This window comes from Lycium ferocissimum, chromosome 6 (genome assembly GCF_029784015.1).
Source record: "Lycium ferocissimum isolate CSIRO_LF1 chromosome 6, AGI_CSIRO_Lferr_CH_V1, whole genome shotgun sequence".
Classification (NCBI taxonomy): domain Eukaryota; kingdom Viridiplantae; phylum Streptophyta; class Magnoliopsida; order Solanales; family Solanaceae; genus Lycium; species Lycium ferocissimum.
In genome coordinates this window covers 44,606,610-44,621,290 of record NC_081347.1, presented here as the reverse complement: position 1 = coordinate 44,621,290, position 14,681 = coordinate 44,606,610, and the positions used below count along the sequence as shown (strand labels likewise).

Below are 14,681 nucleotides of genomic sequence, written 5' to 3'. Positions count from 1 at the left end.
GAAGGATTCTTCATTTGGTTTTTTATTTCCCATAAGCACCTGGTGAGAGCTTTGAGGTGACTTGAAATGGAATCAATCCAAGGTTAGAGCAGAAGCAGCAGCATGTTATTTTTGCTTTTGTTTTTGCATTTTACTGCTAATCATATTATAGGCACTTTTGGCCCATTTTCTCTGTACAGACTATTTTGATTAATAAATTTCAACCACTATCATGCTGGTTGCCTCGATTAAAAAAAAATGTTTTGGCTTTTGAAAATGTATATGCATGTATAAGTGTATATATATATGTATATATATATATATATATATATATATACACCATGTTTTAATCACATACTTCGTTTCAGGTCAATCCGTATGATACCTTAGAACGTCCTTTTTTAAACTTCGTATTTACGAACGTTATTTCACTCGTTTTGAATATATCCAATTTTATAAAAAGGGTGGTTTAATTTTACTCTTATAAGTTCATGTATATATATGTGAACATGATTGTTTGTCTTATAAGTGGGCTTAAGCCCAAAACCATTTTCTTTCTCCTTTTAAAAACGGGGCTGTGGCCTAAAGTAGTGTAAATTTTAAGAGGGTTATGCCTCCCAAAATCTTTGGTTACGCTACTGGGCTTAGCCCAAAATCAATTCATTCTTATTCAATTACTGTCCAAAACTGGTGTTAACTTTGAAAATACACTATTCTGTTGCAAAACTGAGCTGGTTTGCTTAGAGAAATGACATAATATTTGTGGGTTTTGAATCCTTTTCTATCCATTTTGAACTTGTTTCAAAACTGTTTTATTTTGTTGTTCATTTAAGCTTCAAAAATCCATACACTAGATCTGAGTTTGCAAAATCATTGCCATTTCTTATCCGAGCTTTGCATAAAATCGTTAGCTTAACCATTTTTATCGCATTTGAAAATCGTTGTGGTTTGGCGGGTTTTGAAAAATCGCTCGGGGACCTAAAGTCATCTAACGGTATAAGCACTGTCATACTAAGATGTCTAGTTCATAACATAAGGATTCCACTATAATGCAAGTTTTTACAAGTACAATGAATACAATACATATTTTAATAAAAATTAAAAAGGAAGAGTTAGGCTAGGGGCGTACCAAGCCCCTAGTTGGCCATTTTCACCCATGGTTGGGCCTTCAGCGCGTTTTCTCCGATATGGCTTCCTTTCTTCGTTTGGACTTGACCGTTAATTTGAAAGAATTGGTCTGTTGGGCCTCAGCCCAACAGACTTGGTTTGACCAGGCCCAAATGGCCAATGCAATGAAGGAGGTGAAAAAAAAACCCTGGTTAGATTCAATTGACTGATCTTATCCCACATATATAAAGGAAGCATACATACATATATATATATATATATATATATATATATATATATATATATATATATATATATATATATATATATATACGCATTATGCCAAATCATACAGCCCACAGTTTGCGTTTAAAAGGGAAAATTTACCCGGGCCATATCCTATTTCCTTTGCTTCCTATTTCTAATTAGGCCTGATCTATAATCTTTTCTTATGATTTTGAAATGGGCTGAGCCCAATTGCCTGTTGAGTTAAATTGGCCCAGGACTAAGGCCCAAGGCATTCACAAAAATGCAACTGCCCTCCTCTAATTTTTTAATGGTGTGTCTATGGTATGTGTATGTTAAGTGTAAATCCTATGTATACTTCTTCCTTTCTCAATCACTTAATCTGCCTTTTATGTTTAATCTAGCTTTAAACGTGTCTTGAACCAATAGTCCTACTTAGTCTAAACAACATTCTCAAATTTTACAAGTAATGATACTCATCCCATACAAAGGCAAATTCAAGTTCAAGCTAGTTTATTCAACACTAGGCAGATGGGCTACTCACACAGATTCAGTAAGTACTTAAGCATTAACAGTTAGCACAACAGCACACAGGGAAATTTAATTGAGCATGTTAACTACTTCATACTGAAAGTAGGGAAGCCAAATTCCTAGTGGGAATCAAAATCAAAGAAGCCACAAAGGGGTCATGGAGAAGAGTTTGCTAAGTTAACAACAAACAGGAAACCAAGTATAAAACCTATGATTTGAATAAGGAGGCACAGCACAAGGCAAAAAAATGTTCAAATAAGCTGTAGACACTCAAGGTAGCACAAGAATTGCTGTCAAGTCCCAGCCAAATTGGTGTAAGCAAATTCAAAAGTATAAAGGCTACACATGTACCCAGCCTTAAGCGAAATGAGAAAGAGGAAAAAGACAACCATGATATCCAGTTCCAACAACACTTGAGAAGAGAGATAGCTCAAAATGCACATAGGTCAACTGGCTTAGATTCAATGCTTTTCCTTTTTTAAGTAGAAATGGCTACTGTTCAGGCTTTAATTTAGTCAGCTCCTTTCCCTTTTCTGAGAATTAGTGTTCTTAAGTTGATGGTCCCTTTCTCTAACTATGCTAGCCATTCTTGATCACTTGGCAGATTCATTCTCTTGCAATCTCTGGTTTTAATGATAAGAATAAAGGACCAAATCGCATATAGTCAGCAAACACACATCCTATAGACCTAAGGCATGCCATGGCACCTCTTATTTCGGGAGGGGTGGGGGGAGGGGGAGTGGGGGTGGGGGCGGGGAAGATAATATGAATCAAGTTGTACTTGGTTCTTCTCAATCCCCTATTCTAAGGTCCCTTTAAAAGGCTTCCCTAGTCATGTGACTCAGAGTTCATATATACACACATTAAGATCTTTTCCCCTTATTATTTAACCAAATCAATCCCCAACAGCAGAGACAACTATCATTTTACAGGTTACTTCAACTTAGGAGATAGATCATGACAAGACTCTGACCCTATTATCTACTTCTGGTTTAAAACAAACATGGTGTCCTAAAAGACTTCCCGTATAATGTTAAGTTTTTTCTTAACCAACATAGAGCCCTTATAAGTCCCATAGCCATGGGAATGAAGCTTACGAGGGAAAAAGGACATCAGGGTCCTAAAAGAGAAGCAGGACAGGGTGAAGGGTCATCACTTCCCCAACCCTTTCCTGAATCTTACTTCCAGTAAAAAGGGAGCAAAGGTTCCATTGGTCATCACTTCCAACTCATGCCTAAGCTCACCTTTTACTCTCTTGAGACACCCTCAACCCCTTCACCATATCCTCATGCCTTAGTGAAAACCACTAGAGACTCTTTAGTTAAGATTAACCTAACACATATCCTTAAGTTGAACCCTAGTTAAATACCTAGTTGATACTTACCTAAATGAGCTGTTCCTATCAAATGAGCCCAGGATTTTAATCACTGAAGCTGTTTTTGAATCTCTCTCATCAGGACCAGAGATAAAGAACAAAGAGCAAAGATAAAGAACAAAGAGCAAACCATATAGCATGTAGATTAAGATATACCTTTTAAGATAAAGTAAAAGATAAAATCATAACAAGCATATCCTTTCTGAGTGCGTAATCATTTTCACCTTTTTGAGCATGCAGTATCACTTTCTCATTGATACCAGTTTTCAAAATAATCATGATTAGTTTGTGAGAACTATCAGTTTGAATAAACTTAGTCAAAAGAAAGAGTCAAAATCACACACAAGGATGGGAAAAAAGGATAATGCATGAAGGGGTCAGAGGGTTTCCTACTTATCCATTCCTTTCTCTTCTTTATGTTTCAGATTTCAAATTGCTTATAAGAGGGCAAATGTCTAGCTTTTAGGGATTACACAGAATTAATTTCACACATCATCCAGTTTAAACAGTCCTGGGTGATAAGCAGGACAAGTGAATTGTTTCTTAACTCTTCTAGTTTTTCATTCCAGGTTATTTAGACCAGATTTTACAATAGAAGTGTAGAGGTTTACCTTCAGCCATTGATTTATATCATTACCAAGGATCTCTGCCTATATCACATTCTTTTACTTAAGTTTATGACATCAAACCATTACACAATCATATCTAGGTCATTTCAAGCACACATTTAGATATATTCAGCCAAAAGAAGACTCCAGTCATACTTAGCCAGATTTAAACTAAGCCAAACATAGTTAAGTCTACCTGAATCTTTACAAATGTTTCAAAAAAAAAAAACAGGTTTTGAACTTTATCCAAATGCACTTACATTTACCAAACCCTTTTTGGGCATATCCAATAAGATTATCCAGCACAATTAAAAGGAAAACATGCAATCACATAGAGGTTTCCATGTATTAATAAGTATTCAAATCATCTTTCAGGGGATGTCATGCAAGTCTTATTTTGAATAGACATAATGACAACCAAGAAACTAAGGTCCTATGGTCAGGCTGGGATGAAACAACATATACAACATGCTATCTTGCTTAAAGGCTTGCTAGGACTCCTCCCCCCCCCCCACCCTTCCCATTCTAAAATGATCCATGCACAACAGGATATGGTAAGGTCAAACATGGTATCTTGACAACCTTAGAGCCCAGACCACCCTCTTTTAGTTCATTCATTTGTCTATGGTAGCTGTGTATTTCTCTTTTGAACACGGACACTTAGAAGTCAAGACACCCTATTAATTTAGGCTTGATTATCTGAGATAAGAACCACTTTGCTTTTCCATTCTTAACTCACAGGGTCCCATTGGGACACTTTGCTTATTTCATTCTTAGTGCATGCTAGTTAGATTATGCCACAACCACACTTATGCCATTATCAAAGAACCTAAGCAGAATTAAGCACACTTATGCACAAGTCCAACCTATTCAGACTCTCTCAGATGCTTGGATCATATTTTACAATACTCAGTTAGGCTTGCACATATCTAGAAGTAGTCAAACCTCATTTATATGCCTTCTAATGCCTTGATCACATTTAAAGACTTGTATGGGCATGTTGACCCACTAGACCTTATTTAGACCAACTATGACTCTTTACTTATCCTGATGAGGACCTATGCAACCAGTTATAACATAAGCAAACATATTTGACTCAGAAAACAAGTTCAAGAATTCAGGATGGCAAGCTACAATCAACTTAAGGTAATTATCATCATTTATTGATAGTCTTGCATATTCAAATAGGATCAAGCAATGTTATTGTAGGATTGTTCAAGTCATTTGTGTCAAACAACTTATACCACCATACTAAAAGATAAACAGTTAAGCAGAGATCCAAGCATCATTCATAAACATCCAAGTCTATAGTATCCTTACTAGTAAAGCACCATCAGGAATTTTGTTCAAACATACATATACAGTCCATTGGCTCCTCTGAATCAGCTAAATGATTATAACAAGATTAGGCATATGATTTAACTCAAATATAAAGTTTTGGGAGACCCAGTTCAAACTCATAACAAGTCTAACCATATGCTAAATTACTCTATCCCTAATTAAGCTAAGAACACTTGATAGAAAAGGCATTATCATAAAACTAACTGGAAAATAACCAAAGATAAGCAGCAAGATTAAAGTGTTACCTTTTTTTGGCACAGCCGTGAATCAAGAACGAATTTGAAACCTTTTGCTTCCCAATCCCAAACTCAACCACACCAACACACAAAAAGAAAAAGTAAGTTTTGGAACTAAAGATTTAAACCTAAAAAAGAGTTTAAATCTATTTTTTTTTTAATAACCAGAGCTTAAATCTATTTTTTTTAATAACCAGAGCTTAAACCTTGAGTTTTACACTCAGTATTCAAGCTTAGCCGTTCTCTCCTTTTTTTTTTTTTGAGTGTGAGGGTTAGGGTTTGATGTGCCATGAATTTTGGCACATTTGATGTCTTTTTACCAGAAGTTTTACTTGTTTTTAAGTGTTTTCATATCGTTTCTTATGTTATTTTGATGTTTTGTAGGGTTGGTTGACTAAGGAACAAAAATTGCTGAAAAACGGACAACTTGGAGCTAAAGGACGGTCCGTAACTCGGGTTATGGACCGTGACATGATCCGTTACGTGAGAGAAAATTCCAAAAACATGCTGACGGATTATCAACGTGACGGCTCAGAAGGACGGTCTATAACTTATGTTACGGACCGTAACGTGGACCGTAATCTGAAGGGAAATTCCAGTAATATGCCTAAGTATTGTCAATGTTACGACCAGAAGGACGGTCCGTAATGTAAGTTACGGGGCGTAATGCATTGTCCACTGAAGACTGAAGCCGAGATCCGCTGGAAGATACAGACCGTAACCTATGTTACGGTCCGTCGAAAGAAGCCGTAACGGTTACCTAATAGTAAGATGACAAAGGATGGACCGTAACACGTCTTATGGTCCATAACGATGCCGCGAAGGGTGTTTTTGTCCAGAGCTTTGGCACATTTTCTGGTCCTATAAATAGTTAAGTTTAGGTTTTTCAGCCATTATTCATTCTCTGTAGAACATTAACTCTTAGCATTGAATATTTGGTGAAGTTGTTGGAGCATTTAAAGCCTCAACATCATCCTTAGTTCACATTGATTCCTATTGTAAGTACATTATGTCATCTTTTGAGCTTTCCTTGTTGAACAAAAGTATGAGTAGCTAATTTTAATTCTAAGGTTGTGAACCCTATGATTGGTATTATGTGAATAGGTTTCTACTATTGATATATGCATAATGGTTGTTAGTGTTTATTCAATCTTTGTGTTTTAGTATTGGGTAATGATTTCAAGCATTAGCCTAAGCTATTATTCTAACTTTTCTTGGGAAAGTGAGTTAGCATTGGTAAGATTGAATAACAATGACTCGGGGCGTTAACCCTCGTTTAATAAACTCGTTTAATAGACTAACTTAGGAATAAGAACAAGTCTAATTGGCATTATTGATCGTTCTTCGATATCAAGTCTTTTGTATTTGAGAAAATCATAAAGAGGAAATACGGCCTAACTGTTGGGAAACATTAGGAAGTTTTTAAAAGATCAAGTGCAAATCCGTATAACAACCATTAGAAGTATATCACATTGAAACCTAAAGCATAATATCTAATCAAAATGGGGAACACAACCTTAGTCTCTCTCTAGCATTAATTACAATTCAAGTCAAAGTATTAGTTTATATTACAAAACAAATATTTCAAACTATTCAGAATAGGATTAAAGTCTTCAAAGACCAGTATTGCATATAATTAGTACCCTTTTCTATCCATATTTCTTGTGGGATTTGACCCCAACCTGGTTTGGGTTACTATATTTGACAACATCCGCTTTATGCCACTAATACGTGTAATTTGAGCGTATCAAATTTTGGCGTCGTCTTCGGGGAATACGATTTTGAAATTGCGATTGTTGTGTACTTTTCTTTAAAACTTTTTCTATTCCATCACACCTTGTTTGCTATTTTTGGTGAACCAGGTGAAAATGGCAGGAAGACACAATCGAAATCAAGGAAACCAAGGTGGGCTCCAGGTGAACCCACCTGCACCGGAAGAGGAGGAGGATGAGAATATATTTGCGAAATTCATGAATGAAGCTGATTATGCTTCTGCTGTGGTCCCTCTTAGGATCGGAAATGCTACTTTCAAAATCGATAGCTCTATCTATCAGCTTTTGAAACTTGAAGGTTATTTCCGAAATTCTTCGGAGGATTGTCCACTCCGACATTTGAAGAACTTCCTGCACGTATATGCTCAACAATCCCAAGGTGCTGTTTCTGCTGATGCACTTCAGTTACGGGTCTTCAAATATTCCTTGGCTGGACAAGCAAGGAAATGGTATGAAAGCTGCCAGCAATTCTATTCACACCTGGAGCGAGCTAGCCAATACATTTTTAAAAAAGTGGTTTCCACCGAGCAAAAAGGCTGAACTTCAAGATAAGATCTTTGAGTTCAAACAGCTCCCGGGAGAACAATTATATTCTGCATGGGAAATGTTCAAGTACTATTTAGCTCAATCTCCAACTCATGGGTTTCTGGATGCTATTCTCACCGAGAAGTTCTACAAGGGGTTAGATACAATGAATCAGATTGCTGTCAATACTGCCGCTAGTGGATGCTTCATGGACAAGTCATTTGTCAACATCGCCCATTTGCTCTATAAGCTCACCACCCACAATCAAGCTTGGCATTCAAATGAAAACGAGAGCTTCTCTTATGGTAGCCGATCACTAGCCGCTGTTGCAAAGGAGAACCATGAGAGGGATCATACCTTTGCTCAATTGCAAACTACGGTGGATCTATTATCAAAGAAGGATGCATAGGGGGTAAATGCTATTGAGGAGTTACCACCTCCTCCACCAGAGATGTATCAAGTCCCTGAGGGGATGTACCAAGAGGGGCAACAACATTATGAAGATGCTAATTATGTCAACAACTCCTAAGGGGGTTATCAGAGGCAAAATTATCAAGGTCCAGGATATCATCCATGGTAGAAGCCTCAACACCAATTTCAAGGGAACAATTACAACAGAAATGATCAGGAAAATCCCAATCAAGGGAATTACAATAACAACAATTATGGAAACAAGAGCTTTGACCCTAATATTCCACCAAAGGGGCAATCATCAAATTCTCAGCAGTGGAGAGAAAATTCAGCTAGCAATACCGCTAATGATTCGCCGAGTCAAGAAAGACGTGATGCAAAAAATGCTAATAAACCAGGACAGAGCTGAAAGTACAATAAAGGGAATATCTCAGGTTCAACTATCTCATTCAGTTGCCATTCAGAAGCTTGAATCCCAATTCAGAGGCCTTTCGAGAGAAGTGCATACTCCTTATCTTGGACACCTACCAAGTGATACAGTTCCAAATTCGAAAGGTAGTGGGGTAAACTCTGTGGAGCATGCAGCTGCTATTAGCACCCGAAGTGGCAAAATACTTCAAGGTGCTGACAAAAAGGTGATTGATCTTGAGCCGATTGTTGAAGAAGAGGCACAACCTAATTTTTCTGATGTTATTGTGGAGGAAGAAATAGAGGAGGAAGTCCCTATTATAACTGAAGAGGAGCAGAATCTTGAGAATCCTAAGGCACTAGGAGAAAAAAATAAAAAGGGGAAGGCAAAACTTTCTGGCGCTCTTCGCCCTTTGACTCAATTGTTCAAATCTTCACCGCCTTTTTCTCAAAGGTTAGTGAGAAAAACAGAGGATGACAAGTGCTTGCGATTTTATGATCAACTTAAGCAATTGACGATGAACATTCCTTTCATGGACGCTGTCCAAATGATGCCTGGGTTTGCTAAATATTTGAAGGATCTCTTACCAAAGAAGAAGAAGCCATTGAAATACGACACTGTGGGTATCATTCATCGTGTCAGTGCTATTATTTCCAAGACCACGGTGTAGAAAAAGGAAGATCCTGGAGTATTCACCATTCCTTGCACTATAGGGCAGTAGGATTTTGCCAAGGCGTTGTATGATAACGGGGCTAGCATAAATCTTATACCCCTTGAGTATTCCAGAGATCAAGTTTGGGGATGCCAAGGCCCACTACCATGAGGTTACAAATGGCTGATAGATCGATAAAACGGCCAGTTGGGGTGGTTGATGATGTTCTCGTTCGAACTGGGGAATTCCTTCTTCCGATAGATTTCGTGATTCTTGACTGTGATGTTGATCAAGAAATTCCTATTATTCTAGGGAGACCTTTCCTTGGTACAGTGAGGGCTCTTATGGATTCAGAAAAGAATGAGATCAAATTCCGGGTTAATGATGAGGAGGTGACTTTTCACGCCAGCAAGGTTATGAAATTTCCCAGTCTTTATCAAAGTATTTCGGTTATTAATTTTTTTGATATGGTGGATGAAGCGGTGTAGTTCAAGATGGAAGAAGAATGCTTGGGTGAAGCATTATCAGCCATCTTGATAAATTTCAATGCAAAAGAGATGGAGAGATATATTGGGACGGTAAACTTACTCACCAATTTGGGTTCTTACTCTTATGAGCCCAAGAAATTGTCTCTTGATTTAGAGAAAAGCGAACAACTCCTCCGGCAAAAACTTCAATTATTGAGCCACCAAAGTTAGAACTTAAGCAACTTCCATCCCATCTTAGATATGAGTTTCTTAGAGCAAATAGTACTCTCTCAGTTTTTGTGTCATCATTTCTGAAGAAGGGCCAGACTCAAAGACTCCTCGCAGTCTTGAGGAAACATTTGAGGGCCTTGGGTTGGACTATTGCAGACATCCGGGGGATTCCCTATGAAATTTGTGAGCACCGGATTCAATTGGAAGAGAAAAGTTCACCAAGTGTTGAGCATCAGAGAAGATTGAATCCACCGATGAAAGAGGTGGTAAACAAAGAGATTATTAAGTGGCTAGATGCTGGGGTGGTTTACCCGATTGCCAATAGTCCATGGGTGAGTCTAGTCTAATGTGTGCCAAAGAAGGGGGGCATCACTGTTGTCCCTAATTCGAAAAATGAGTTGATACCTACAAGAACTGTCACCGGTTGGGGATTTTGCATGGACTATAGAAAGCTCAATACTGCATCTTGAAAGGACCATTTCCCTATGCCTTTTATTGATCAAATGCTTGATCGGCTAGCCGGAAGGTCTTATTATTGTTTCTTGGGATACAATCAAATCGACATTGCATTGGAAGACCAAGAAAAGACTACTTTCACTTGTCCCTATAGGACATTCGCTTTCAGCCGAATACCATTTGGTCTTTGCAATGCCCTAGCTACCTTCCAGCGATGTATGATGTCCATATTCTCTAATATGGTTGAAAACTTTCTTGAAGTCTTTATGGATGATTTCTCTGTTGTGGGAGATTCATTCAATGAATGTTTAGACCATCTTGATTGGGTGCTACAAAGGTGTAAGGAGACAAACCTAGTTCTTAACTGGGAAAAGTGTCATTTTATGGTAAAGGAAGAAATTGTCCTTGGCCATAAGATTTTCGAGAAAGGGATTGAAGTCGACCAAGCCAAGATCGATGTGATTTCAAAACTCCCCTCCCATCTCGCTAAAGGGGTTCGAGTTTCGGGCAGGCCGGATTTTATAGAAGATTCATCAAAGTCTTCTCAAAGATTGCGAATCTAATGTACAAGCTTTTGGAAAAGGAGTCGAAATTCAATTTTGATGAAAAGTGCATCAAGGCATTTGAAGAGTTGAAGTTGAAATTGACTTCAGCCCCTATTGTTGTGTCTCCGGATTGGTCTCTACCTTTCGAATTGATGTGTGATGCTAGTGGTCTTGCTATTGGCGCTGTGCTTGGTCAGAGGATAAACAAAATCTTACACCTAATTTATTATGCAAGCAAAATACTAAATGGAGCTCAAATGAATTATACAATGACAGAGCAAGAGCTACTTGCTATTGTTTATGCTTTCAAAAAGTTTCGGACCTATTTGTTGGGTGCCAAGTTAGTGGTTCACACCGACTATGCTGCCTTGCGGTATTTGATGGCTAAAAAGGATGCTAAGCCACGATTGATTAGATGGGTTTTGTTACTACAAGAATTTGACTTTGATGTCAAAGACTGAAAAGGGTCGGAGAATCAAGTGGCTGATCATCTTTCTAGACTTAAAGAAGCGGGAAGACCAACCGATATGCTTGATATTGTTGACACTTTTCCGGATGAGAGATTATTTTATCGGTTTCTAGTGATGTGGCACCATGGTATGCCAATATTGCCAATTATTTAGTAACTGGCATTGTACCTGAAGAGTTAAAGTCATATCAAAAGAAGAAATTCTTGAGAGATTGCCGACAATATTATTGGGATGAGCCTTATCTATTCCGAACCTGTGCAGACAATATTATTAGGAGGTGTGTGGCTAAATCTGAGGTGATGGAGATTTTGAAAGCTTGTCATGACTCCTCGGTTGGTGGACATCACAGTGGGAATAGAACTACAACCAAGGTGCTAGAGTGTGGCTATTATTGGCTCGCCATCTATCGTGATGCGAATATGATAGCACGTTCTTGTGATAAATGCCTGCGCTAAGGCACCATAGGTCGGAAGCATGAAACACTGATGAATTTTGTGCTTGAGGTGGAACTCTTTGATGTGTGGGGCATTGACTTTATGGGGCCATTTGTGAGCTCATATGGCCTGAAATATATTCTTGTTGCTGTGGATTATGTCTCCAAGTGGGTGGAAGCGGTGGCCTTGCCCAACAATGATGGGAGGAGAGTCATTGCTTTCCTAAAAAGAACATCTTTGCCAGATTTGGCACTCCTAAAGCCATTATTATTGATGGTGGTTCTCATTTCTGCAACAAACCATTCGCTGATCTTCTTGAAAAATATGGCGTGCATCACAGGGTTGCCACTCCATATCATCCTCAGACGAGTGGTCAGGTTGAAGTCTCCAATAGAGAGATAAAGAGCATCTTGGCAAAGACAGTCAATATGAATCGCACTGACTAGTCCAAAAAGTTGGATGATGCTCTATAGGCATATCGTACAGCTTTCAAAACGCTTATTGGGACTTCACCGTATAAGCTGGTATTTGGGAAGGCATGTCATTTGCCTATTGAGCTTGAGCATAAGGCCCTTTGGGCATTGAAAAAGTTGAACATGGATTGGCATGAAGCAACCAAGCTGAGGTTGTTTCAAATCAACGCGATGGATGAATTTAGGTACAATGTCTATAAAAGTGCAACATTATACAAGGAAAAAATGAAATACTATCATGACTCGAAGATCCTCAAAAGGGATTTTCAGCCAAAGGATTTGGTCCTGTTGTACAATTCGCGCCTAAAGTTCTTTCCGGGCAAGCTCAAGTCTCGATGGTCCGGGCCATTTGAAATTGTCAGTGTTTCCCCAAATGGAAGCGTCATTGAAGTGAAAACCGAGGATGGCACTCGGACTTTTAAAGTAAATGCGCAAAGAGTGAAGCACTATCATTGGTGCATTGATGATGGCAAAGTGGTTGATAGGTATCGTTTGAAACACGGTTCCTGAGCTAACAATTGAGGTATCACGTCGAGCCGCGACGTTAAATCAAGCGCTGTGTGGGAGGCAACCCACATTTACTGCTTTATGTTATTTTAAATATCGTATTTCCTTTGTTTTCTTTTGTGTTTTTGATGTTTGCTGATGTGTTAGGATTCTAATGAAAGAGGAAGCAAAAAGAAAGTAATTGCTGGAGTTTGCACCGAAAGGACGCTCCACGTTACGCTGCCGTAACACGCGTTACGACTTGTAACATGCAACGTAACAAGAGGGTAGAAATGCAGAAATCACTGAAGGATGAGAGACAAGTGTTACGGTCCGTAACATGGACCGTCGAATTGCGTTACGGACCGTAACGAATGAACGTAACATCAAGTAAAACCTGAGCAACCACTAGAAAATTAGCACCTATTACGCCAGGTATTATGGACCGTAACCCGAGTTACGATCCGTTGTCTGCATATTGCCAGGTCATTAATGAACATGAAAATGGGGTCATTTGGATCTACCGTAACACGTGATACACCCCGTATCACGTGTTATTGTCCGTATTTGAAAACGTAACGGTCGGCAAAGGTTTAAATACCTTAACCGACCGTTACATTTCCCATTTCAACTCCAACACCCACTATCCCACTCCCCATCACCCTTATAACTCCCATTCTCTCAATTTCTCCTCTCCTCCTTACCCTCTCACATAGCATCTTGCGGTTTTCAACTGTTTCAAATTTGTTTTTCTCTAAGTTTCATTGCAAGGGCCAAGTTTTAGTTCTCAAGTTCTTCCATTATAGTTGAATCTTTCTACAATCAGGTATGTTGATGTTCTAACTCCCTACTCTTCCATCATTACGAATGTTTCGTAGGCTCTTTCATAATAAAATAAAATAAAATTTCATGTAACCATGATTTGTGACTTTAAGATTTTGAAGTTCCATTGAATGTTAAGCGTGGATTGACAAAGGTGGGGGTTGGGTTTAGTATGATTGCTGAGTAATTTGGACTCGTGGGCATAAGGGCATTGTTTCCCACTGAGTCGGAGGGCATCCTCGATTGAAAGTTTCACTTTTGAAACTAGTAAATTAGTTTGCCCGCCAACTGTTCGATGAAATGTTTCAAAGAAAAATTTGAGAAAATCGGGTGAAGTCTGAGTAACCCGAGGTATGTGAGGGTGTCAAATGGTGTTTTACACCATAACCCAAGGATCGTAAGGTTAAAAATCTTGGCCACGTGCTTAAACGAAAGTTTTTGGCTAAGTGTTGAAGTCTGTTGAAATTTTGCGAGACGCTCAGCGTTCCGGGCCGTAACGTGTGTTACGGACCGTAACACTACACCATAACACCTATGATTTCCATAAAAAGTTTCTAGAAATTTGGGTCACGTTACGGTGAGGTGTTACGGACCGTAACACATTTGACGGACTGTAACACCATACCGTAACACCGGCTAATTTCCCCTTAACTCTCTAGGAAATTGGAAGAGGGTACGGTAAGGTGTTACGGATCGTAACACGTTTGACGGTCCGTCGAATGTGTTATGGTCCCTGTGTTATAAATGAGAATATGAGTTACGGTTGGAGTTACGGCCCGTAACGCAGTTCGACGGTCCGTCGAACGTGTTACGGTCCCTGTTCTAATTTGAGTCCTGAGCATCAGAAAATGAGTTTTGTATATACCATGTTGTAATTTCTTTCATGATAAATTAAAAACAACAAACATGAGCTTATTGTGTATTATAGCTAATTTTACCCTTAAATAGGTATGGGTAACCCAAGGCAAGGAAAAAGGGTTGCACCCAAAGTTGCCGGTAGAGAAAAGGGTCGAGGTGCCAACAAAGTAATCTTACGGTTGCGCGATGAAGATCGGCCTAAAGAAACAAGGGCTACAAAGAAATCCGCTGCACCTAGCAGGCTGCC

General features: G+C 38.8%; 2 protein-coding genes across 2 annotated transcripts; both read left to right on the top strand.

Moving 5' to 3' along the window:
• Positions 1-9,371: 9,371 nt before the first annotated feature.
• LOC132061313 (uncharacterized) lies at positions 9,372-10,909 on the top strand. The gene is made up of 4 exons (XM_059454154.1): positions 9,372-9,584; positions 9,681-9,770; positions 9,977-10,222; positions 10,364-10,909. Exons 1-4 carry the CDS (start codon positions 9,372-9,374, stop codon positions 10,907-10,909), a joined length of 1,095 nt encoding a protein of 364 aa, XP_059310137.1.
• Positions 10,910-11,846: 937 nt separating this feature from the next.
• Positions 11,847-12,778, top strand: LOC132061312 (uncharacterized). The gene is made up of 2 exons (XM_059454152.1): positions 11,847-12,167; positions 12,269-12,778. Exons 1-2 carry the CDS (start codon positions 11,847-11,849, stop codon positions 12,776-12,778), a joined length of 831 nt encoding a protein of 276 aa, XP_059310135.1.
• Positions 12,779-14,681: the final 1,903 nt, after the last annotated feature.

Coding starts and splice junctions, on each gene's coding strand:
- LOC132061313 (XM_059454154.1), top strand. CDS start 9,372: ATGGCTGATAGATCGATAAAACGGCCAGTTGGGGTGGTTGATGATGTT. Junction 9,771..9,976: donor TGGAGAGATATATTGGGACG/GTAAACTTACTC, acceptor TCATTTCTGAAG/AAGGGCCAGACTCAAAGACT. Junction 10,223..10,363: donor CGATTGCCAATAGTCCATGG/GTGAGTCTAGTC, acceptor GCATCTTGAAAG/GACCATTTCCCTATGCCTTT.
- LOC132061312 (XM_059454152.1), top strand. CDS start 11,847: ATGAATTTTGTGCTTGAGGTGGAACTCTTTGATGTGTGGGGCATTGAC. Junction 12,168..12,268: donor ATATCATCCTCAGACGAGTG/GTCAGGTTGAAG, acceptor GATGCTCTATAG/GCATATCGTACAGCTTTCAA.